General features: G+C 41.8%; 1 protein-coding gene across 5 annotated transcripts in view; it reads left to right on the forward strand.

Annotated features, from left to right (window-relative positions):
- MEIS2 (Meis homeobox 2) overlaps nt 1-24,291 on the forward strand; it is a 199,186-nt gene that overhangs the window by 52,402 nt on the left and 122,493 nt on the right. For all 5 annotated transcript variants that reach the window (XM_059913671.1, XM_059913673.1, XM_059913674.1 and 2 more), the window contains one exon: nt 7,743-7,888. In XM_059913671.1, coding sequence (XP_059769654.1) covers nt 7,743-7,888 — 146 coding nt within the window. The remainder of the gene's footprint in view (nt 1-7,742; nt 7,889-24,291) is intronic.

The raw sequence follows: 24,291 nt of genomic DNA on the forward strand, positions 1-24,291 counted from the left end.
AGCATAAAGAAATGATGACAGAAAATGAGTTTCCAAAGAGCTTTGCGTTGCAGTTCCAGGGCTACAGGATACTTCATTTTTTAGCTGTAATGTTCCGGGTAATTTGAACAGCCTGGGCAAGGGGCAGACACTCTCTCCCAGCAGTCTCTCTTCCCCATTGGATTTGGGCAGCTTTGAGAACTGGAGCACTGTTTTCAAAAAACAATATATGACACGTGTCTCAGACACGTAAGGATCATCTCTGAGGAGGGCCATGCCCTCCTGAGCAGTAAAACACTGGGCATGATACACCCAGTGCCTCTAGAGTAGGGAGAGTGGTGTGAGGGAGCCCGAGGCTGGGTGGCTGGGTTACCAGAGCCGAGGACTCCCTTCATGGACCTTCTTCAAAGCAGGTTACATTCTCATAGGGGCCAAATAATATGCCTCAAGGCTCTTGCTGCCAATTTGTCCATCCCACTAACATTTGACTGTTTACTCTGTGTCAGGGCTTGGGAATCAGGGCCCCTGCATTGAAGAAGCTCACAGTCAAGCAGGACAGACAAATTAGTAGACAGATAAATTGCAAAACAGAAAAGTAAATATAGCAGAGGCAAGGAACAAACTGCTGAAGAAATCAAAAGCATAGTATACCAGCTCTGTTAATGGGAAATAGGGAAAGCTTGACAAAGGAGGTTCCTTTTTCATTGGGTTTTGAAGTTTGAATAGGAGTTTGCCTGGGCAAAGAAGAATGGGAAGGAGTGAAAAAAACGAAGACAAAGGGCATTTTTGGCCAAGGGCACAGGGCTAAAGGCATGGAATTTTGAAAGATCCCTTGGCTCAGAAAAGTTCTTAAAATTAAACAGATACTCCTATTTCAAAATCATATTTAATTTGAACTTTAGGTCTACAGGGAACAATAATAGTCCTGCAGATAATGGACATAACTGTAAAAATATGCATCTGTTTGTTTCTTGGTTCATAGTAACTTTTAAGTGTGCTGTCACCCACTGTCTCTTTAGTTCATGAATGTGAGTATATAAGGCCTCACTCTTGGGGTTTGTTTCTTGAGCAGTGAGGGCTAACCCAGAATCTAGCTTCACTTTTCACCTCTTCTTGTTTTCCTGGCAGCCTAAGGGAGAGGATAGAGGTTGTGAGCATGGGCTTTACAGGACAGGCACCTCTCTGCCACTTCCTGTGTGACCTTTGACAAGTTACTTAATTCTTTTGAGTCTCAGTTTTCTTTATCTATAAAATGGAATTGATAATAATAGTTATTTCATTCATTTGTTGTGAAGATTGAGGACTGGAACATTGCAAGTGTCCAGTGAAAGTTACATGTGATAATGAGGATAATGAAAGTGACAACAGTATTGATAAGAGGAGGATCCTGTATTCTAGTGAGACAGAAATCATGTAGAAAAGGGACTACCCTATTGAACGTTAAATACTAACATTTAAGAATTCTATAAACTTGTATATGTATATGTATGTGTATGTATATATGACTATAGGCAAAAATGTGCAGTTCATCTACAAATATATTTGGATACTTATGTACAAATTAGTGAATTCTTTGAAAAAGGTAACAATATAATTTATATACTTAAAGTTTATAATCAGACATATAAATATCTATATATTCATGAATACACCTAAGTCCTGGAAGTAGGTTGGAAGATATGTGTGTGTGTCTGAAATTAGTGAATTTACATTGCCCAAAATAAAAATGATAATAAATATAGTGAGTTTCTATTTATCAAAAAAGAGAAGGGAAAAAAAAGCCGTGTTCTTTCAGGTGAGATATCACTCTTTTTTTACAGTATGTATTTTATATGAACATATTTAACTATTAAACTTTGTCCAAAACTGGGAGAAGTGAGCATTAAATAATGTGCCACCGACTTACTCAAAAGAAGTGCAAATGCTATTAACCAAAACATGTATTCATTTGTCCTAATATTTCCCTGAAAATACAATACTGAGAGGTTACTTTCAGATGTTTGTGATTTGACAGGGTGCCAAATGTCACAGAAGCCTTATTCTATCTTTAAAAAGTGACTTAAAGGCAGGGAATACATCACTTTAGTTACAGCTCCGTGAAGTAGTTCATAGTACTGCACAGTGATGACATCACAGCCTTGAGATCCTGACTGTGTGGACAGTAGATGCTCAAATATTTGCAGCATCTCTGGGCTCTGAAGGTCAGTCTGGCGCTGTCCATATAAGGGCCTCCACTTGGACCACAATAAACCCATCATAAAAATCCCGAGTCTCAAAGACTCTTGCTGTACTGAATATATCTAAAGACTGTACAGACACTGGCTTACTTGTGAGAGAAAAGTTTGCACATTTCTGTTTGAACCTGGACCAGCCTGGACCAGTTCTAGCTCAGTCCCAGCCCCTGGGCCCTAGATCTAATCTCTCCTCTGCACTTAGACCTTTACCTGTAGGATCAAGCCTGGTTTGATAACAGAGTTCAAATGAGGTAATGCTTTGAAAAGTGAAAAATAACTTACAATATGTGAGAGTACCAGTGGTAGTAACACTGGACTTGGAGTTACCTGGACTCTGGTTTATCCTTGATCACATGTAGCTGTGGAATCTTAGGCAACGATTTAACCTCTTGGCCTCAGTTTCTTCACTGATAAATGTCAGGGCTGTTTTGCGGGGGAGGTAGGGAGGTGGAATAAGAAGAAAAAGATGGACTAGGACCCTCTTGGCTGTTGCACTTGCCCTATATCTCTGATAGGACAGAAGGCCCCATCCCAGTGGTATTGGACTCATTGTAGCACATCATCAGTGTTTGTGTCATTTCTTTATTCCAAGCCAAGCAGTTGATGTCTAAAATATAGACAGATTTTTGGCTAAATGGGGTTAAGACAATATGCCAGTGAAAGGAAGTGGTGTCCTTTTGCCTGGGCAGTTTTTATGGCCAAGAATTGTGTGGATTGGGAATTTCTGCTTAGAAACATCTGAGGATCCCCTCGTCATGTGCCCATATCTTTCCTTGATTCACTGGCTACATAACTACAGAAATGGATTTTGCCTACACCTGGATACCCATGGTATCCCAGGATTAACTTCCTTGCAACTAGACTCCCTCAGTATTGCTCTTCTAGGTAGGTGTAGACCAGGGCTGCTTCCCCTGGCAGTGCCCTGTTCTGAGCATAGTGTGCTCAGCTATGGAAGGCATCTGTGACCTCCTCCTCCAGAGCATGGGTGTAAATCCAGCTGGAGATGCTCTCAAAATACCTCAGAGTCTTGAAACAGGTGGAGGACGCAGAGATTAGATTCAGGCCTTTAGACAACCACCACCAGGGGTAGTGGGCTAAAGGGATATTCTCTGTGCCCTCCAACAGTGCTTCTCAAACTTGAGTGTCATCAGAATTACCTGGAGTGCTTAGTAACCCTCAGATTGTCCGGCCCCATCCCTGGAGGTTCGGATACAGTGGGTCTGGGGTGGGTCCAAGAATTTGCATTTCTCGCAATTTCTTTGCCAGTGCTAATGGCGCTGGTCCGCATTTTGAGAGCCAGTGTTCTACAGCTTCTTTCTTCCTGTTTAACCCTCACCATCAGAAGGTAAGGTGGGGCTACCTTGTGTTGGCCAGTACCCGTGACGGAGAGCACCACGGCTTTCCCACAGTGAATAAGGCCCTGGCCAGATTGTAGTTTCTCACCGTGACCACTAACCCCATTTGTGGCAGTAGAATAGAATTTTAACTATTCACCTGTTCTTGAGGTTGCATCTTATCTCAAATTAGAAGGTCATCTAGTTCGGTGGCTTCCAAAAGCCAGTTTAAGAACCAGTGCTAGGCTGATTGTGTAACCAAACCCAAGGAACTTGTTAAAAATACAAATTCTTTGTCCCTGTCCCAGGATATTTGGATTTAGTAAGTCTGGGATAAGGCCTGGGGACCTGTGTTTTTAACAATCTCCCCTGATAATTTAGTCCACTTCAAAGGTATCTATCCACAGGCCTTGAGTGTTTCTTTCCATGGTCACACACAGTGCGTTCAGTAACACGCAGCTATTCTGAGTATCTTTGCCCCAAACTTAGACTGTGCCTTTAGTCAAGGGATTAGCAACCTTTTAAAAGAAACATGCCCAGTAGTTCTTTTTTTAGTTTTTCCCCATCAGAGGTGGCAACGTTGGTGGAATGGCCTTGGGTCAGCCCTTTAAAAAGGCTGTAATGGGCACTGAGTTCTTCAAAGAAGTGCCATTCCTGGCATGTTTGGAAGTGACTGCCTGCACTCGGGCAGTCCACCCAGCCCCTTCGGGACCATGAAGAGTGCAGTCGCCCCAGTTTGGGATTATCAGAGAGAGGGGAGGGCCCTTGAATAAACTCATTGATAAGTTTAGCCCTTTACTCATGCAGCAGACCATCACTGGGTGTCTCCTCTGGGTCAGACATGAAGGTGTGCTCTCAGGATAAAAAGATAAACAAGACACGGTTCCTGCCCACACCCTGGACCCCACGCTTCTGAGTCCTAACTTCAGATGCTTAGATACATGCCATTATCTCCTTTTCCTCCTCCGACACGTGCATCTGTGCCCGTATACACACCATTTTCAGCACAGAAACTCATTTGGCACGGATGCCAAGGATTGCCAACGCAGCCCTAAAACAAGGAAACAATGTCCACTTTGAGGGTTACTTTAGTATCATCTGCACAGTTTTGTTTTAGGTTGCAGATCACACAGTTGCCTTTTAAAATTTTTCTTTTAAAAGAAAAATTGCTGTTGTCAGTCCTCTATGCTAGAGTTGGTTCACAATCCATTGGAGGAAAAAACAAATTTATTGTGTGTTTGCAGAAGATAATTCCTATCTTTATAGAGGTATAAACACTAATATTAATTTAAAAATCTAATGTCTAGTATCCAGTTATTATAAAAATAGGTGCATTTTTCTTTACAATTATTTGTCACACTGGATCCAAATTCAAATATTTTACGTTTATATACACTTATATAAAATGGACCGCTTTATATTAAAATGCATGTAATGCTCCTGTCTTCTCCAGTTTAAGTCAGTCATCAAAGGATGCTCAATCCAGCTATTTTTTTTTTTCTTGAGCTAAATATAGTGAATCATATAGTTTGAAGGTGTTACCAGCCCTCTCTGCTTTTAAGCAAGAGAGAATGTACTGTGGAAACCCTGTCTCTCATTTTTAAGGTCATTGATTGGGTTAAAAAGGCAAATGCCTTTTTTTGGTTGAACTTCCTTCAATTAAGCCGTTAACCTTTTAAAATAAGTATATTCAAGAAATCTATCAAAAAAAGCTAAATGAGATTTTTAACAAAATCCTGACAATTTCAGCTTAAACATATACACAGAAACCATATGTGCTTAGGAAGAAATATATACACACAGGCATTGTTTACAGTGTGTGTTTTTATATTTGGAAGACATTGAAGGAAGAGCCATTCCATACATACATTATCTGAAATGTACATCCAGATAGCCCACATAGATTTTTCCATCCAGAGACAAAGATATCTTTATCCGTGGTAGGTCGACAGACAGACTGACTTCAAACTTGCACTTGCAGTGTGGGTTTTTTTTCCCTCATCTCCGGGTACTGCTTTTCAAAATCGCCTCAGGCTATAGGACAGCACCTCAGATCCCCAAGGCCCACTGCCTGGCTCCTAATAGCCACTCTCCATCTGTGTCACATGAGCAGCTGATGAGATCGCTCCAGTGTCTGTATTTTGGAGAGCATATCCACCCAGGTTAAAATGCTAGGGTTGCCAAGGAGCAGTCAGAAGCCATTAGTGTGGGTGAGAATTTGCCTTGCAGCAGTTCCTTGGCATGGTGGAAAGCGTGTGTGCATGTCCCTGCTTGAGCTTGTGTGTGTGTGTGTGTGTGTGTCCTTGTGCAAGTGACCCCCTCGTGTACATGGGTGTGTAGGGAGGGTAGACAGATGAAGACTAGACGCCATCTAACCAGTATTCAAAAGTCAAATGCCTTTGTTTCCCTGTACTCTGATTAGTTCTTTGACTGTTTGGGGTCCTTTCGACTCACTTTTTCTTTTTTTTTTAATCATAACAGACGGCAAAGAAAAAGAGAACAGCAACTTCGGGGTCATGCTCTAGTGTTTGGGCAGATGGAAGGGAGCTGCTTTGCCTTGGGGCAGGGTGGTTGTAATGAAGTGGCCTGTCAGTCTGTAAATAGTGAGGGTCATCTCTTCCATGTGATGGAGGGTATCGCATTGCAGTGAAAATGGAAATGTCAATAAAATTAATCTGCCAGCTCTTTGCTGTGGCTTTTCTGCTTCTCTGGCCAAAGAAGGTTGAGGGTTTTTGTGGTGTGAAAGGAAAAGAACAGGTATAGGGAAGCCCACCAAGCAGACGGGACAGGTTAGGAGGCGAGGGGCCTGTGGCAGGATATCCCACGTGGCCCCATCCAGGAGGAGGGAGCTGGTCTGGGAATGAGCTGGTGGATCTATAGCATTTCCCTGGGAAGCTGCGGAGCGTCTAGCTCTGGCTACATTGAGCACAGAGTTTATTGTTTTAGGCTTTCTTGGACAAGGTTTTTACTTAGCATGGGATTTATGGCATTTACCGCTAATGAATGTCTATTCTTAAATTACAAAAACCCCCCATCTCAGCGCAATTCCCAGATGTCCTTCCAGGACCCTGGCTTCTTAAACACCAGCAGGGAGCATAAACTCTCCACTTCTCTGTTTTCCTCTTTCGTGTGGCTCCAGGCTAATGATGTGCAAGGAAAACACAGCCATCTATAAAGCCCCAGTGCTGTCCCCGTATTCTTCATTTATTTTGCATTTGATTATGCCACAAGTCGGATCTTGTTTCTTTCCTTTTTTTAAAGTTATTAGTTCAAATATTAATGTAGGGATATGGCATATATTGCTTCTCTTGATTGATGCCTTCCCAAAAACAGGAAGACGTGCCCGTATGAATTTTAAGAAAGTAGGGGTCCTGCAATGCCTTGCCAGAAGAGTTTTTCAGATACATAATTTAGATGCCCTCCAGGCAGGCTTTCAAGGCATTTTTGCCGGAGGGCAAGAAAAAATAACTATGACTGTTAAAAGTAAATGATTTTTGCTAATGCACAATTAATGCCAGAGAAAAAGCACAGAAGAGAAAGATGTTGATAGAAACTTCTGATTAAGTGAGTACCCTACCTTGATGTGCATCTTTTTTTTTTTTTTAATGATAATGATCAGTGGTGCAGAGAGCTAAAAGTTTTCATGTCACGCGGATGCTGAGTCCAGGGTCATCTGAGGAGTGTGATTAGTTCTTAGTGTGCGTGCTTAGGAGGTGACAGTTCTAGGAGGGGCTGAGCAGGCAGTGTGTTATGTGCAATGAACAGTGACACAGTTACTGTCACCTATGCAGGCAGCCTAGAATATATAGACTACAGAACATTTAACTTGATTACCCTACAGTATGTGTTCACTCTGGGCATGGGGATGCATTTTCGCTGAATGGGTTTTCTGACGGCGGTTTTCCCACACTGGATTCCATAATTGACAAAGAACTACTGCACTGTGTCAAGAGCACAATTAGAATGGAATTAATGATATGGGCGAGTGTGAGACACACAAAATTAACATTTGAAGAGGTCTGGTTTAATTTTGTCTTTTACATATTTGTGTCTCCAGTTATACTTTAATGAAAGAGAATATACCCGCTTAATGGATTTCTTTCAACAAGCTTAGCTGAGCTCGTCATTAGTTGTTCGTTGTTGTTGGCACCCTTTCCTGTGTTTTCGCTAATGTATTTTCATTTCTTTCTACTAGGGGATGGCTTAGACAACAGTGTAGCTTCACCTGGCACAGGTGATGATGATGATCCAGACAAGGACAAAAAACGCCAGAAGAAAAGAGGCATTTTCCCCAAAGTAGCAACAAATATCATGAGAGCATGGCTCTTCCAGCATCTCACAGTAAGTCAAGATGAAAGAGAAAAATAAGTTTTGTTGTGTTGCCTTCTCCTAGCAAGTTAGATGGGCTCATACAGATTTTTTTTTTTTTTGAAAATAGTGCCTATTTTCCCTTTCTCGAAATCTGATGGTTAACAGAGCAGTTAAGGTTTTACCAACTCTCAACCCCCCCAAAGAGTACCCTGTAGAAAGGAGGAGTTTTTGTTTCCACAGGTCAGGAATGGACCTTATTAAAAATGGTCTAGGGCCCTAAACAGTATATATAAGTAAATGTGTTATTTACGCTAAAAGGTATGAGAGCAACTTCAGATAATGCAACTGCAACCAAGGGAAACAGCTGTAAGGAGCTCATGAATCCATAAACGTTGCCGATTACACTCGTAACGAAAGCCATCTCCTCTAGCAGGCAAAAAAAAGCACTTTGCCACATGCATGTCCAAGCTCATGGTACCAGGGGCAACTCTAATTGCTGAAGCAGCTTGCAAACATGTCACATGTTTATATGACAAACGCAGAAGGGTTATAGGTGCTATAACGCCTTTGTTTCTAAGGTAGAGATTAAAGATTCGTTTTTAGCGGTTCAAGTCCATTATTTTATAAGCCGATCCTGTTCACTTGTGGGAAAAGATCAACTATGTGCAACATTTTTAAAGTAACAGTTTATCTTCCTGTTTGCAGTCGGTTTTTTGCATCATTTTATATATACCATTGACTCTAAGACCATCGTGACAAAAACATTACAAGATATTTTTACAGAGTAACTAGGCACTCATATTTTACTGTTCGTTTGGAAATTCTGGGAAAATGGTGAAGATGTCAGAGGCTGTTTCTTGCTATGAGATTGTTTTCAGGCCATTCTATTTAGGCTAATGCTTAAAAATAGAGTAGCACATTGAAAGCTGAAGGTCTTTGATTATCCAACTTGTGGGTTGCCATGCTGAATGACATTAGTTACAGTGTCATGGGTCCAGCACAAGGTTCCACTTTTATTTATGGCGGTAGCAGCTGATCTGCTCTTGCAGCAGAGCTACAAAGGGCAAGGGGTGGGGCAGGAGCAGCGGTGGGGAGGTGGGGAGGGCAACGTGATAGATTCACATTCCTAAATCGGCCATTTTGATGTAAGGACATTAGTAGCAAGCTAAGGTGTATCGATCTGGCCGGTGGTGTCAGGATTAGCTGGGAGAACCAACGAGGCTGCCGTGGCAGTGGTTATTCTTGCCTTGCAGCTATGGCCATTTCAAAGGTCAGGGCCCTGCACTGACTGGACTCAGAGGAATTAGACAGAACATGCAGTCTCTGGGCTGATTACTTAACCAAAGACAAAATAATGAGTCCTAAGCAAATACTGACTAATTGAAAGGGCTGTAAATCCATTACATATTGGTCAGGGATAATCAGGAGTATTTAATCACTTTTATCTATTCAGGAGCACTGAAGCTGCAACAGCAAAGCCCTGAACCTTGCCATGTGGTTATTATTCTCATCATTATCAAAATTACTTCACAGCTGTTCTTTGCTACATCACCTCAGCTGGAGATTTACTAACCTGTAAAATGTTTTTAATTTGGAAGTCGAATGAGTGTGAGGGGAGGGGTTTCTCATTTTTAACTGAAGGTTTGTTTGGTTAGAGTAGCAAGTAAGAAAGGCAGGGTAGGAGCGAGTGGATGGCAGGCACGCCGCCTTCTCCCACCAGCAGCTCACCTGTCTGGCTTCCTCCCTCTGTCTTCCTTCATGCTCGGCCTTCCTCGGTTGAAAATCAAGACTTCAACGATTGCTTTCCAAGCCAACATCCCCATGTATTTTCACAGAACAGCAGGATCTTAGAGAATTTGGCTGCTTTGTTTACAAAACCAGGAAACTCAGACCCAGAAAAGGAAGTGATTGGCTCAAGGTCCAGCTGCAACCAGGACCCAAGCCTTTCTTGTCCCCAGCTCCGTGCTCTTTCTACCACATTATGATGACTTTGCGAAGATCACGATCACCTTTAACAGTTGCATATCAGTCTCACAGCCTCTGCCATCAAAATGCTCAGCGTCAAAGGGGGGAAATATGGAGAAGCAAAGTGCTGTTTGCTTTACTTGTTTTTAAAATTTTCCTGCTCCCCCAACCTTTCCGAATAGAGAAGACCTACTTTGCACCTCTCTCTTGAGGCCAACTCTCTCCTTCACCGCCCAGGTCTGTGCCTTGAATCTCCCGCGGAGTGTCCAGAGCCCTGCTGGACCTCCTGCCTTGCCCTGTTGGTGCCTTATCTCCCACCTCCCTGTCCTGGATTCAACCCACTGTGCGCCGTGGCCACGGGCGAGGAATTGTGTGTGGCCGCTGATTCCTGGGTGCTCCTTGTACTATACACTAGGTACTGTGTACTATGTACCTTCTCCCCACCCCGAGGTTGCTTTCATCTAGATAAATGTGCATGAGGCTTTGTGCAGAATTCTGTGTCCAACTGAAAATTTTAATTAATGCCTGTCCTTGGAGTGGGGAGAGAAGACTCAAATAGCCTGAGCCGGGGAGTCGGAAAACCAGCATTTCGAGTTCAGTTTTCCTGTGTCCTGCCCAAACCTCAGTTAAGTCAAGTTCTCTGGACCTTCCATTCCCCTATTTTTCAAACAGATCTGCATGTTGCAGTCTCCTTTCCCACACTCGTGTGTGTTGGTTACACTCAGAGAACAGTCAGAGCACCCCTGTGCCCCAACCTCCTGGTCATCCTCTCCTCTCAGTCCCCCCCTTCCTTTTTATTTTCCATTAAGTGCTTTCTTTTTCTCCTCCCCATGACCTTCTTTCACATCATGCCCCTTTCATTACTTTCTCCGCTGGCTTTGTCTCTCAGTCCGTCTCTCTGCTCCCCTCCCCAGCCTTTTCTGCACCTCCCTTGTATGTAAGGAAATTCTCCTGGGCTTTCTCTGTGAAAACATCGTCCCTCTTCATCCCCACGTCACCCCAACTGCAGAGAAGAGGTTCAGTAACTTTGATGAAGATGGTCCTGTAAAACTTTTACTTCCCAATCTTTAATGAGCTGAAAGATTTACTCGGCTATAATTCTGAGCGCAGAAACCAAGAATAGAGACCCCTAACTAACGACATGTTAATTTAGACCCCTTTTCTTACATGCACTAACAGGCGTGAGGAAGTCCTTGGAAATAGAGATGCCCCACTATATTTTTCTGTCATTTAATTAATTTCAACTTTCAAAGTGAAATGTTGGCTCTAGCTCACTGAAAGTAGATGTAGTCTAAATTATTATTTCATGTAAATTTCTTTACAAGTGCATGATTCAATGCGCATTCCTTCATTATTAGTCTCTTTAACATTATTTCAAACTGGTTTGTTCCCTTTTGTGCAGTATGACCTGTTCTTGTATTACAATAATCCCTGATGTACCCTTTTTTCTTTCTTTTTTTTAAAAAGAGGCTAATTGAATTATCTCATTATTTTAATTTGTTAAGCAAATGTATTTTGCATCTCAGGATGTGTTCTTAAAGAAGGGGGCTGCTGAGGCTTTGCCCCCTGAATGGGCCATTGGCCCATTTTGACATTCATGCATTCATTAACTAGCAGAACATAAAAGAACTCTGGTTGTATTTTTTTTTTTCCAAACACCCAACCAGCATGGAGCAACTTTTCCCAATAAGCCACAGGGGTCTCTCTACATATGTTCTCAACTGCAAGCTATTGTCACCTATTCTGAATACCTCAAAAGGCCCAGAGAGAAAAGAACCCCACCTCAACAAAGGCCAACTGTAGCAATTGTTAAGTCTTAGTCTCAATATGACAAAAATCATTAACCTTCAGTTTTCTTGGAAGAACAAGTTCCACTACAACTGTAACAGTTAAAACAATCTCTCAAATTCCTATGCACCACCAGCTTTACGGGAAAAGGTAATAAACTCACAGCTAATCGATGATATTGAGGAAAATATTTAAATCCAAAGTGGCCTCAAAAAACCAAACTCTTTGATGAATTGAGGAATTTCCATAGTCTGAGTTAAGCACTTTGAACTTGCTTAGTCTGAAGCTAAATAATTAGTTTGTAGTTTCTAACTACCAATTTCGAAAATGTCCTTTAAACGTCACAATAATTTTCAGGAAATGAATTCATATAAATATTTAAAGGCTCACAATAATTTTAAGGAAATATATCCATGTAAATATTTTTTTAGAAATTCAACTAGCAAACGCATCGTGTGTTACTGTTACCCCCCTCTTCTACTGGTGGACGGCTCTGCCTGGCTTCTCAGACTAAGAAATCTAGTGAAGATGGAAGAAAGAATCTGTTGGAATGTATGTGCTTTCGCTGGAAAGTACCCAATGGCAAAAAAATGTAGGGAAATCCTAGGGAAGTATATTCTTTTCCCTAACACATGGAGATTATGATATCATAAAAGTAAGCCTGCCATTACAACTGTTTTTATTTAACTTCAAAGATAGTTAAAGAAAGAAACAGCAAGAAATAATACCCGGGTTGACGGTTTATTCTTAACCATGAAAAACTCCTCCACGCCAAGAAGCCCTTAGTGTGCTCAATTAGGCTCTCAGGCACCTTCTTTTCTCAGGCACTTCTCTTGCCACCTTCAAGAGCTCCCCTAGTTGTGCTGCAAAGAATATATTTGATCATGGAATGAAAACAGGAAGTGCTCACACACAAAGACACCACTTGCTCATACCCGTTTCTGACTAAAGATTTTCTTATTTGAAAACATAGGGATAAAGCTCACCCTTAGTGGATGTGGGACTTCTTTCAAAGCTATGTGTACAGAATCAGAAGCAAATTTATTTTAAAGTGATATAATATCATGCAGCCTGCTGGATGCAGGTTCTAAAAACTCTGCCCTTTGTTCATGGCAAAATGCTTCACCCCTCTCCATACCTCTGGTGGTAAAGCGAGTGGAATGAAGCGTGCCTCTCAGGTGTTCACCAGTTTCACTCCTTGCCTATTAGAGTTTGTTCATGGGATTTTGTAAAGGTCTCTTTTGAGTAATGAAAATGTGTTTTAAAGTATATTGTCCTACAGAGACAATGCACCCAAGTAATGAGTAAATACGGCTCCATGTTACGTAGAGAAACTTGTTTCTTCTCCAGTGAATTCAAGACCATATGACAGTCAACCTAGTCATCTCAGATTTTTTATTGTATTGTATATGTGTATATACACACACACACAAACACACAGAAGAGAGAATGAGAGAGAGAGAGAGAGGAGAGAGGGGTGAAACTAGACCATTTTGCCTTTTAACTGGTTCTCTTCATCTTGTATAGATCGAGACAGTTTCTTTTCTCAATGAGGCAACACAGTGTCAAGGTTAAGAGCACAGGGCCTGGAATCTTCAACACAGTAGCTTTTTGATCTTGAGCATTGAGGTCTCTGGACCTCAACACTCCATATCTGTAGAATGGGGGTAATTTTAGAACCAACGTTGGCAGGCATTAAATGAGACAACGTAAAGCATTCAGCTCCATGCCTGGCTCTTGTAATAAGTACCGACTATAAAGTAACTGTAATTTTGTCTTATAGTCTAGTTGAATAGCTACCAGGAGACTTTGACCAGTTGAACTGGGCAACCAAAATTACCACATACTTTCCTGGGACTGTGTGAAATGGAGAGACTGGCTTTGCCAGACAAGTCCCAAAGGCCCCTCGGCAGGAGAGAACATAGTCTAACCTCCACCTTCTAGAGCCATGTAAACGTTGGATGACTGCGCAGTGGTGCTAGGTGATCGCATCAGAGAGTCCTGGTGCCCATGGAAAGCCAGAGCATCCTGGTGAGCCTTCTGGGATGGGGGTGGGAGGTAGAAAAGAAACTGGCTGTGAAATAGTTCGGAACGCCTCAGCTGGGGCCTCCTTTTGGTAGAGAACCTCCCCTTCCCCATAAGGGTTCCAGTACGTGAATAGCATTTAGAATCTCCCGCTTCCTCAGAGTACCAGAGTCTAGGCTCTCTGAGAGACAGCACAGTGTGGGTTTTTAAAAAGGGTCACTGGATGTGAAATTAGGCTTGGGTTTTAGCTCTGTGGTCGTGGGTGAGCTATTCAACCTCTGAACCTATTTCCAGACCTACAAAATGAAAAGAGTAAATATGTGCTCTACTTAGCTGGTTGGGTTGCTGCGAGGCTCAAATGATGTGGTCAGTTTGTAAACTGTAATGTGCTGCACGAAGTCGAGTACTTTGGTTTTTGGTTGTGAGCTTGGGACTCCAGCAGCTTGAGGCCTCTGGTACCTCATGAAGTCACCACGAGTGATAGACGCAGTGCAGCCTGCCTCGTTCTTCTCTACCCCAGTTTCTCCACTTGTCCATTTCCACAAGGGTATCCATGGAGACACTGTGATAATTTCCATCATTAGACGTCTTTTTAAGGGCCTCAAATGGTAAATTGAATCAGTATTTCAGGGACGTTAGTTATTTCTACTTGGAAATTAGTGCCCTCATGATTCTGAGATCTGTCTACATTCATACTACTTGCTATGGGCCAAATTAATCCCAAATATAAAACGTTGGCCTTACTTACACAGTGAAAGATGGCCTTTCTCATAGTCAGGGATACAGATGTGCACGGAATACGAGTGGGGCTCATGGGCTGAGACATGCTTGTGTGGAAATGCCTGTGCAGAACACACAGCTGAAAAACACCAGCAGAAAGAGCCTCCCGCAAACATGCAGCAAAGTGAGGCCGCCCATAGCCTTAGCCTTCGCATTGTTTTCCTGCTTGCCAGGAGAAAACATCTGTGAATTATTTGAACGGAACCTTATCCTAGAGATCGGCTGAATTGGTGTCATCTCTGTTTAATTTTAGGAAATGATGTCACAATGCATTAAATAACAATGCTGGGTGATTTATTTTCCCGTGGACATGCTGTCCTAAGCATTCCTCTTCTCCTGCAATGTTTCCAATTAACTGTAAGCTTGAGTGTTCTTCCTATTTCATAATGATTTTGAGGGGTGGGGGCTGGAGATTGGGGTGGGAAGAGTGGTAATTTCAGAGGTTGCCGAGGTTCAGAGCTAATGGCACATCCGTCATGTTCTTATTGGGGCAGGAGGGTACTGAACGTCGGGGCTGGGATCATCACTGGCAACCTACAACAGTGTTGGTTTTCAAGAATGTCTAAAAAAGAAAGCCTGAACGTTCTGATCCTAGCCATCCAACGAGCCACTAGATAATTTTAATAGCGACCTGCATACTGTAGCTTCTGCCTTTATCAAAGTTTCCATGCACTCCCTTCTTCAGTAAAGAATAGAGGACATAAGTCAATTCTGTGTGCCATCTGTCGTCGTTTTTACAATTTCTCAAATTAAAGAGACAGGCCAAAAATTTAATGTTATGTTGAATCCTAGAAACTCCTCTAGAAGACATGAAATTGCAACTAAATTTACTTTGTCTGTCTTGAGGGAAAGAAAAAATGCATGCTGCTGTGTCATAACCTTTTACTCGCACTCCCAATTTGGTATTTAGGATTGGATTATGAGGGGTTCTGCATGTGAAAGCCTGCTGTGTTTCGGACTCAGCAGCCTTTGTCCACATTCTGAATGACTTTGAGGTAAAGTCCCCAGTACAGTGGCAGCAGCAGTGGCCTTTTGTGGAGGTGATGAGATGTATGGTCTCCTCTACGCAAACACGTCTGGTCAGGACATTTCAAAAGTATATCAGACAATCCCATTGATCTCATCTGAGATAGACTTAGAAAATTAAGTCCCAGATTATGAGCTACGAGCTGACAGACATATTTTAAAAAATAAGTAACTGAGGGAGAAGACTGAAGAATGAAATGCTTATTAAATTACCATCAAAAAGAAACTAAAATAATTATTAGCTCAAAGTTTAGCACCCAGTTTCATAAAATATCACTCTAATTGTTTAAAAATACGTTAAGGAATTCAAGGAGATGGAGAATTGAGGACCCTTGAATAAAAGAAAATAGAAGGCGTGTGCATATCTGAATATTCAGCTATTTAAAAACTCCAAGAATAGAGTGCCATTAAATGCTGTTTAGTGAAACCCGTGAATATTCATTCAGATCATAGAGAAAATTTCCATTTCTTCATTCCACATGACTACAGTTTGCAAGTGTATTCTGTGGAGAGGTGGAGTTGTGGGGAATTAAAGTCCAGTTTGACTAGGTTATGAGAACACTCGCTGTCCCTCAGCTTTGCTGCAGAATAGGGTCATAAAGTGACCCTTAACATTCAGGATTCATTTTGATTTTAGAGACTGTTACTGCACAGATTTCAGAGGACTCCTGGAGGTGCCCTGTCTTCTTTGTGCTGTAGTCTGCTTTTGCAATTTGAAACAGATTATGATGTGCAAAGATGATATCCAGCCCCACTGCTCCCATTAAGGAATAGTGACTTGGGTAGGAAGCCTTAGGTTGGTTGAATGGAATTTGCCATGTTACATTGACGTGCTGCATACCACTTTCTCAGTTGATTGGCAGCAGTTGTTTACAGTATGCAGAGTAATCACTGGCACCCTTTAAAGGTGTATTATCCTCTTAACACATAATAGTAATGCCATTTTCATGCTTTTACATTTGCTATTCATATTTTGAACTGCCAAGTCCCAAATCTGCCAGAACTAATTTAAGTTGTTTTTATCTAATAGTGGATAAGTTGTCAAATCACAATATAATGGCAGATAATTTTTCTTAAACTATAGTTTTGCTTCTTGGTTATAATAGATAATATGAATATTTGTTAACTCTGACTTGATTGTCCACAGAAAGAAAAATTACAACTCAAGAGACTATTATTGCAGAATTCTGTGATGACAAGAAATGACGAGACTATTATCTAGTTATTCTGAGCATTATAGGAAATTAACATGAGCCACTAATCAGCCCTCTTCCAACCGCCCTGACCCTCAATTTACTGATACTTGATTTGCCTAACATAGCCAGATAATGGAGATCTACCCTTGTTAATCCCAGCACCAAATCTTGTTGCTGCTCTTAATTTTAATACTTCAGTTATCTGATTATAACTAGCTAGACATATTTACTTTTTGCATCATTCCCCTACACTCACAAGTATTCCAGAATTAATTTTGACTTGGAAATATCTGGTGATTCCATTACTAATAGTTTAGAAAAGGGTAATCCTGTAACTCTGGTCATCCTACAATTGTAAAATGGCTTATTTCTTGCCCTGGGACACCTGGTGTGACCCTGTCATAAGCCAACAATGAACAACCCAAGTGTACTGGGGGTGGTGCTACACTAGTGTTTCAAAAAGAAAAAGGCTTTTATCAAACAGAATATGTGAATGCTGGATTATTCCCTGTTAATTTGGTGACATGTGAAAAGTTACGTGTTCCATTTCAGTGTTTCAAGATACCTGCAGGCAGCTCATGAGTTGTTACACTTGTTTTAAACCCTGCCTCTCAGTGAATTAAAAAAAAAAAGCAGTAAGAAAAGAATGCATGGGCCATATGAGATCATTATTAGCCAGTTATAAGCTCAGTTTAGTTTTTGCGTTAGTTTCTAGGAAACCATAAATTTAGACCCATGTGGAAAAATCCCACCGATTACTTGAAGGCACTTTGATGAGGACCCCTCTTATCTCTTAATCCTGATGCTTTTACGTTTGCTGGTGAACCACTTAAGTGATAATCAAATATGACCATGTGGAAAGGCATCAGTTTTTAATATGACCTTTGTTACCAGCCTGGGAATCCTTTCAAAACAGTTTGGACTTTTTTTTTTTTTTTCCCAGAGCAAGTTTAAAGGAAAGTGTGATTTAGTTCTCTTTGGTTCGTACATGCTTATACTCTCTTATCAGTGTCTATCCCAAATACCCCCCTGCTTACTTGAAATATATATAATCAATTAAATAGAAAGGGGCTGCTTAAATTCTCCGGAATCTATGGTTCGACACGATTGGAGCAGACAATGGAAATGTTTGGAATTCGTCACCGAATCAGTGCTTCTCTTACCTTTAGATAGCGAGGACAATCTGTTAATTCTCTGTGCTCTACAAAAACAAACAAACAAACATTTGAGGGCAGGGAGAAAGAAATTCCTCCTGTTTATAAGACTGTATAAATATACCAGAGGTGGCAGCATTCAGAGCAATTCAGTCAGCCTTTTGCCCTCTGAGTTATCTTGGGCAAGTCAGTTAATTTTCTGAGTGCTGGTTTTCTCATCTTGTTGTTTTGAGGGTTAGCTGAGATTAGAAATAGCCCTTTCAAAAAAGCAGAATGCTCTGCAAGTATAAAATGTTCTTCATGAATGTTTTCGTATAATCCACTGAAATAATTAATTTGCTCTGTCTTAGCTCCATGAAACCTGAACTTGGATATGGGTGAAACACTCTTCAAAGAAAAATATTATACTCGTTTCTTTAGACCTAAGTCTGTTTTGGAATGAGGATCAAATCCTACCGTTAGCATGATGCATACAAGGAAAAGGGAAAAAGATCTTGGGCACCATTCATACTGTGGCGCAGTGTTAGTGGCATCATGAGTCAAAGTACCTTTTGAAATTGCATAAACTCAAACTTAAGAGAAAGAACGAGATGATAGCGAACTAACCTCACTATAAGCTTATTCATACTCGTGTTATTATAACTTTGGGACCAGCTCCTTGGAGGTTTGGACATCTTTGTTCTTTATTCATAAACTTTTCATCCTGAGAATTAATGGGTTCACCAGCTTGCCACTTTTCATCCTGGTGAGGATGAGCAGTTTTACATCTCTAAAATGGCAGTCTCATAGGCCCACTCTAAAGAAGGTGCAATCCTGTGAGAGACACAGAATTATCTTATTGCAGCCAGAGACTAGTGGGAATATTATATTTTTTTGAAGATAGTTTCAATCTGGGTGCCAAAATCGGGCTACATTTGATTCTACATTCAGAGATTTGTGGATGCTACAGCTTTTAAGACAGAATCCTCTGGCTGAAGCATAGAATATGTATGGGAGAATAGGGGGGAAAGTTCGGAAAGGTATACTGAGGCCTTAGGTTTAGACACATAAGCCAGATACCTGGGTAGAAAACTCTATGGATGTTAGAAATGAGACTGCAGTTTCAGAGTGTGGGCTGATCTTTGTAGAAGCAGTGCTTGAAACCATGGCATTGTATAAAGGTAAGGAAGGAAGAGAGCGCAGAGAGAGGGGATTTGAGGATAGAATCTTTTTAAAAGCTACATTTAAAGGGAGGAAGAGAGAAGGTAATGAACAGAGATAAAGAAAGCAGATTGGTAGGAGCATAATCAGATCATGTGAAGAGAGAAGGAGTTTCAAAGTAGAGGAAGTAGATTCTGTAGAAAGATCAAGGACAATGATATTAACTAAAAATAAGCCTTTGGATTTGGCACTTGGGAGTCGTGGTCTGTCTCTGAATTCCACGGGACCGAAGAGTGAGCAGGCAAAGTTGGAAGGGAACAAAGGAAGAACGGGGGACTGTGCGTAGGGGTGGCAGCGTTTATCAGCAGAGGCGGATCAGGTGAATCAGGTGTCGCATCAGCGGTGGGAAGGGATCCTGGGGAGAGAAACTGAGGTGTAGGTGTTGGGAGAGGCGGGGTGGGAGGGGGTGAAGAGAATGACAATGGATAATCCAAGGTTCAAGAGGAAGCCAATGAAGGTGAGGTCAAAACACAGGTAGAAAGGTGGGTAGGAGGCAGACACATTTTGTAAAGGGTAGGAAGAAAGCTGAGGGACTTGAGAAAAGAGCTTCTCTAACTGGATGAGTAGGAACTGTGGAAAGTGTGATCCAGAGCTCCAGAGCGAATTAGGAAGACACAGCAGGGTGGCCTCGAGCACATAGGGCCAGGCTGGAATGGACCTGCTCCACCTCATTGCAGCCTTTCCCAGGTAGAGCTCAGGAACCCAGGAGCAAGAGGGCAAAAGGAGACAACAGGAAAAATCTAAGCCTGGGATTGACAGCATGTGTGACAGGGAGGGTTTTACTTAGAGAATTCTTTAAATGGCTGACTAATAAGTCAAAATTCCCACGAGATAGTCTTTCCTTGGATTGTGACTGAAAAAGGATTCTATGGTTCATCTGAATAATGAAAAAATTAAGAAACGTCAAGATATTTTTGGAAAAGAAAAATGAGGACGGTCTTGCACTGAGTGTTATTAAAATAGATTATAAAGCTACAAGGTGTGGCACTGGCTAACACAATAGGCAGAATGATCATTTGAACAAAATAAGAATACACAATTTAATCCAAATATATGGAGATATTTATTAATTTTTTTTAATTAATTAATTTATTTATTTATGGCTGCGTTGGATCTTCGCTTCTGTGCGAGGGCTTTCTCCAGTTGCAGCGAGCAGGGGCCACTCTTCATCGCGGTGCGCGGGCCTCTCACTATCGCGGCCTCTCTTGTTGCGGAGCACAGGCTCCAGACGCGCAGGCTCAGTAGTTGTGGCTCACGGGCCCAGTTGCTCTGCGGCATGTGGGATCTTCCCAGACCAGGGCTCGAACCCGTGTCCCCTGCATTGGCAGGCGGATTCTCAACCACTGCACCACCAGGGAAGCCCGGTATTTATTAATTTTAAGGACATCACTTCAAATCAATTGAGAAAAAAAGAGTAATTCAAAAAATGGTTTTTGGTTAGTGGTTTAACTATTTTTGAAAAAAACATCAAAATGAGTTCTGCATTTAAGAGTTCTTTGAAGTAGATTTAACTATTTCTCTTTCCTTTATTTAGTGAAATCCTTTCAGAGCACACAAGCGAAGAAATTATAAAGAAAAATGGTGACTGATTTAATAAAACAAGAATAAAAATTAATAGCTTTTGAATGTCAAGAAAACACCACAAAATAAAGGCAAACATGAAACTGGCAAAAATATGTACATCATATAACAGGCAAAGGGTTAGTGTCCTTAATAAATATGGTGTACAAATCAATAATGAAAAAAGTACAGTAGAGGGGCTTCCCTGGTGGCGCAGTGGTTAAGAATCTGCCTGCCAATGCAGGGGACACGGGTTCGAGCCCTGGTCTGGGAAGATCCCACATGCCGCGGAGCAGCTGGGCCCGTGAGCCACAATTACTGAGCCTGCTCATCTGGAGCCTGTGCTCCACAACGAGAGGCCGCGATAGTGAGAGGCCCGCGCACTGCGATGAAGAGTGGCCCCCACTTGCCACAACTAGAGAAAGCCCTCGCACAGAAGCGAAGACCCAACACAGCCATAAATAAATAAATAAATAAAATTAAAAAAAAAAAAGTACAGTAGATAAAAAGGCACAGGTGAATAGATCCATTCACAAAAGAAGAAATACAGATGGCCAATAGGCATTGAAAAAATCTTCAAGGTAATTAGTAACCAAATTAATTTTTAAATCAGCAAGAAATTTTTTTTATAAAATTAAGAAAAACTAAAAAAAATTAGTGTTCAGCACTGTTCAGAGTGGAAGGAGATATCTGGCTTAATAATGACTATAAATATTGGCTTAGTCTTTCTGGAATTTAAACTGGTAATATGCATTACTATTATAACTGTGTTCTTATCCTTTAATCCAATAATTTAGTTTCTAGAAGTTTATGATAAAGAAGTAATAAGAAATATACATAAAAATTAAGCAAAATTGTGTATAAAAATATTATTTATGATAATAAAACATTGAATATTCCCTAATATTCCATTATGGAATATTGTGGAATATTATATAATCATTAAAAATTATGTTCTCAAAAATACTTTGAGGTATGGAAAAATCTCTCAGTATCTTACCAGGTGAAGTAAAACAGATAAGGCAGTATGCACGATATGACTACAGTTTTGGAAAAGAAAATATTTGAGGATATATGCATAGAAGAACAAATGAAAATGTTAACAGTGATTATCTTTGAGTACTGAGATCTGGGTGACTTCTTTAACTTTCTTCTTTATACTTATCCATATGTTCTAAATTGTCTATAAAATGTGCATTGTATTTATACTACAAGACAATAAATTTTATTTTAATAAAGAGCCATGCTGGGTAGAGGGCTAATAAAGTGTGGTAGTACACTGGGAACACAGGAAGCCCACTGAGCAGCTGCAAGTCCAAATGAAGATTAAGAGGGAGAACAGAGAAGCAGGGAAGGAACATTTTAAGGTCTGCGATCTTGGAAATGCAGTATCTCTGCGTGACAAAATCCAGGGCTGGGGAAGCGGAGATGGATGACATTGGAATGAAGAGAGGCAAAATATTAGAAAGGTCTTTGTCATATATACTGAAGCCTTCAAAAGTAGAGGCAAGCGGTAGGGGGAAGAGGAACATTCTAGTGTGTACAGAAGCCACTGGGGAAGGTGAAAATGGCTTAGAGGTCAGCATTCTCCACAGCAGGGGAGAAGAATGGCAGCAAATGCTGTGAACTTCATGAGAAAAGTGAGTGGAAAGTCTTAGGTCAGGTGCTGGGAGCAGGGAATGAGAGAGAAATGGGGAAAGTCAACAGTCTGGCCTCTCTTCCCTGATTCCAGAGGGACTGATATGGAGGGAAAATGGGTTACTTCAGTGGGAGAGAGTCTTAGCCAGTTCAGGCTGCCATGACAAGTACCACAGACTGGGGGGCTTAAACGACAGAAATTTATGTTCTCACAGTTCTGGAGCCTTGAAGCCCAAGATCAAGATGCTGGCAGCATGAATATCTGGTGAGAGCTCTCTCCTTGGGTTGCAAATGGCTGCCTTCTCACTGTGTCCTCACATGGCCTTTCCATAGTGTGTGTGTGTGGGGTTGGGGGAGGAGTGGAGAGAGAGAGAGAGAGAGAGAGGGCTCTTCCTCTTCTTATAAGGCCACCAATCCTACGAGATTAGGACCCCACCCTTCTGACCTCATTTAACCTAAATTACCTCCTAAAATCCCAGTCTTCAATTCCAGTCACAGTCGGGGTTAGGACCTCAACATACAAATGTTGCAGGAACACAGTTCAGTCCATGGCAGAGAGTTTTTAGGGAAACAATATTTCAGGACAAACTCAAGTTTCAGAAAGTCAAGGATATGGAAGTTATGTTTGTGGAAAAGATCAAAGTTATTTTTACTCCCTGACACAGCAGGTGAGGGCGAGGGCAAAGGAGCCAGTTAACTTAGGATGTGTCGAGACAAAACAAAGGACCAGATGGCCAAGAGTCATGCCTTGAGGATAGCAGGCCGTGGCTTGGAAGGCTCTCTAGGTTACAGTGGAAGATTGAAGTAGAGAAACCCAAACAACGATTCCTGAAATGTTTCCCTGAAGCACCTGGACGGAGGAGGGAAAGAACAGCAAGGAAGGTGTGGGGACGAATGCTCCGTCCGCTAAAGGAAACCACAGACTGGGTTCCTATTTTGGTCAGGCTCAAGGTTTGTTTGATCTAGCGGTTTTTCCTTAGAGTTCAGTTTTACATATGCTCCGGCGCCCCAACCAGCTTGTGTATCTTCAGGATGTTTTTCCCCCTCTTTCTTTCCCTTCCTCGTGGTGTTTAGATCAGGGAGGGGAGGGACTGGGGGAACTGAGGTCGGCAGACAGGCTCCCTCCCTGGTTGGTCAGGCTGTGCTCCTGACCCTTCTTCGGGACCTGTGATTAATACGAGCTTTGTAGCTGAGACTTGGCAAACCCCACGCTCCCCAGGACTCGATTCATAATTCACAGCAAGCAGGAGGAGCGGGGTCTTTGTGGTGGCTTGTTTGCTCTCTGCAGCACAAAAAGCAATGCGTTCTGACCTTCACTGTTATCTAATCAGGAAGTAGCCCGTCCTGGCGTGTGGTTGAGTCCTCCTAGGGCCCTCTACAACTGTAAATTATGTTCCAGCTCCCCGGATCTGGGGCACGCCACACTTTACATTACTATTGTGTATCTTAAAATAAACAGCATCGCAAGCTGTTTATTTTGGTGTTACTATGTATGCAATTTTAAAACAGTGGTTACTTAAACAAATGTCTGTGTTCCCACAGCACTTGAAAGCCAGTGTTTGCTCCTGTGGTTTTGGGTTTTGTCACTTCTGTTTGGAATATATCTGAAATCCATGCTGTGAGCAATTGGAATGAACCTGGCAGCACCTAAGACAGGACTTGTTGTTGGGCCCTGCCCTTCACCGTGTGCAGCTGTCTTCCCCGGCCTGCCCCCCTACCCTCGGTAGTGCCATAGGCACGTGCACAAACCTGAGATTTTATTTTCTCTATGGGGCGCTCAGTTTATCCCCATGAGTCATCTAGAGGGTCCTTTAAGCTCCTCGATGCTGTGCAGTTTAACTGAATAAGTGGTATTTGTGATGATTCTATAACAAAATACTGCTTCCAAATACTAATGTAAAATCGTCATTTGTGTGCTGTAGATAGAGCGCTTATTCCATTGACACAGCTGGGGCAAGATGAATGAGAAGAGGGGCAGTGGAAAAGATAGATGTAAAGTTTTGATAGTCACTTGCCCGGTGCCCTTGAGTCCTTCTCCCTCCACTGCCTACAGGCAGGGGTGAAGCAGGGAGGGCCAGTGTCAGCACAGACAAGACTTGTG

The sequence above is a fragment of the Balaenoptera ricei genome, chromosome 2 (assembly GCF_028023285.1).
Source record: "Balaenoptera ricei isolate mBalRic1 chromosome 2, mBalRic1.hap2, whole genome shotgun sequence".
NCBI lineage: Eukaryota > Metazoa > Chordata > Mammalia > Artiodactyla > Balaenopteridae > Balaenoptera > Balaenoptera ricei.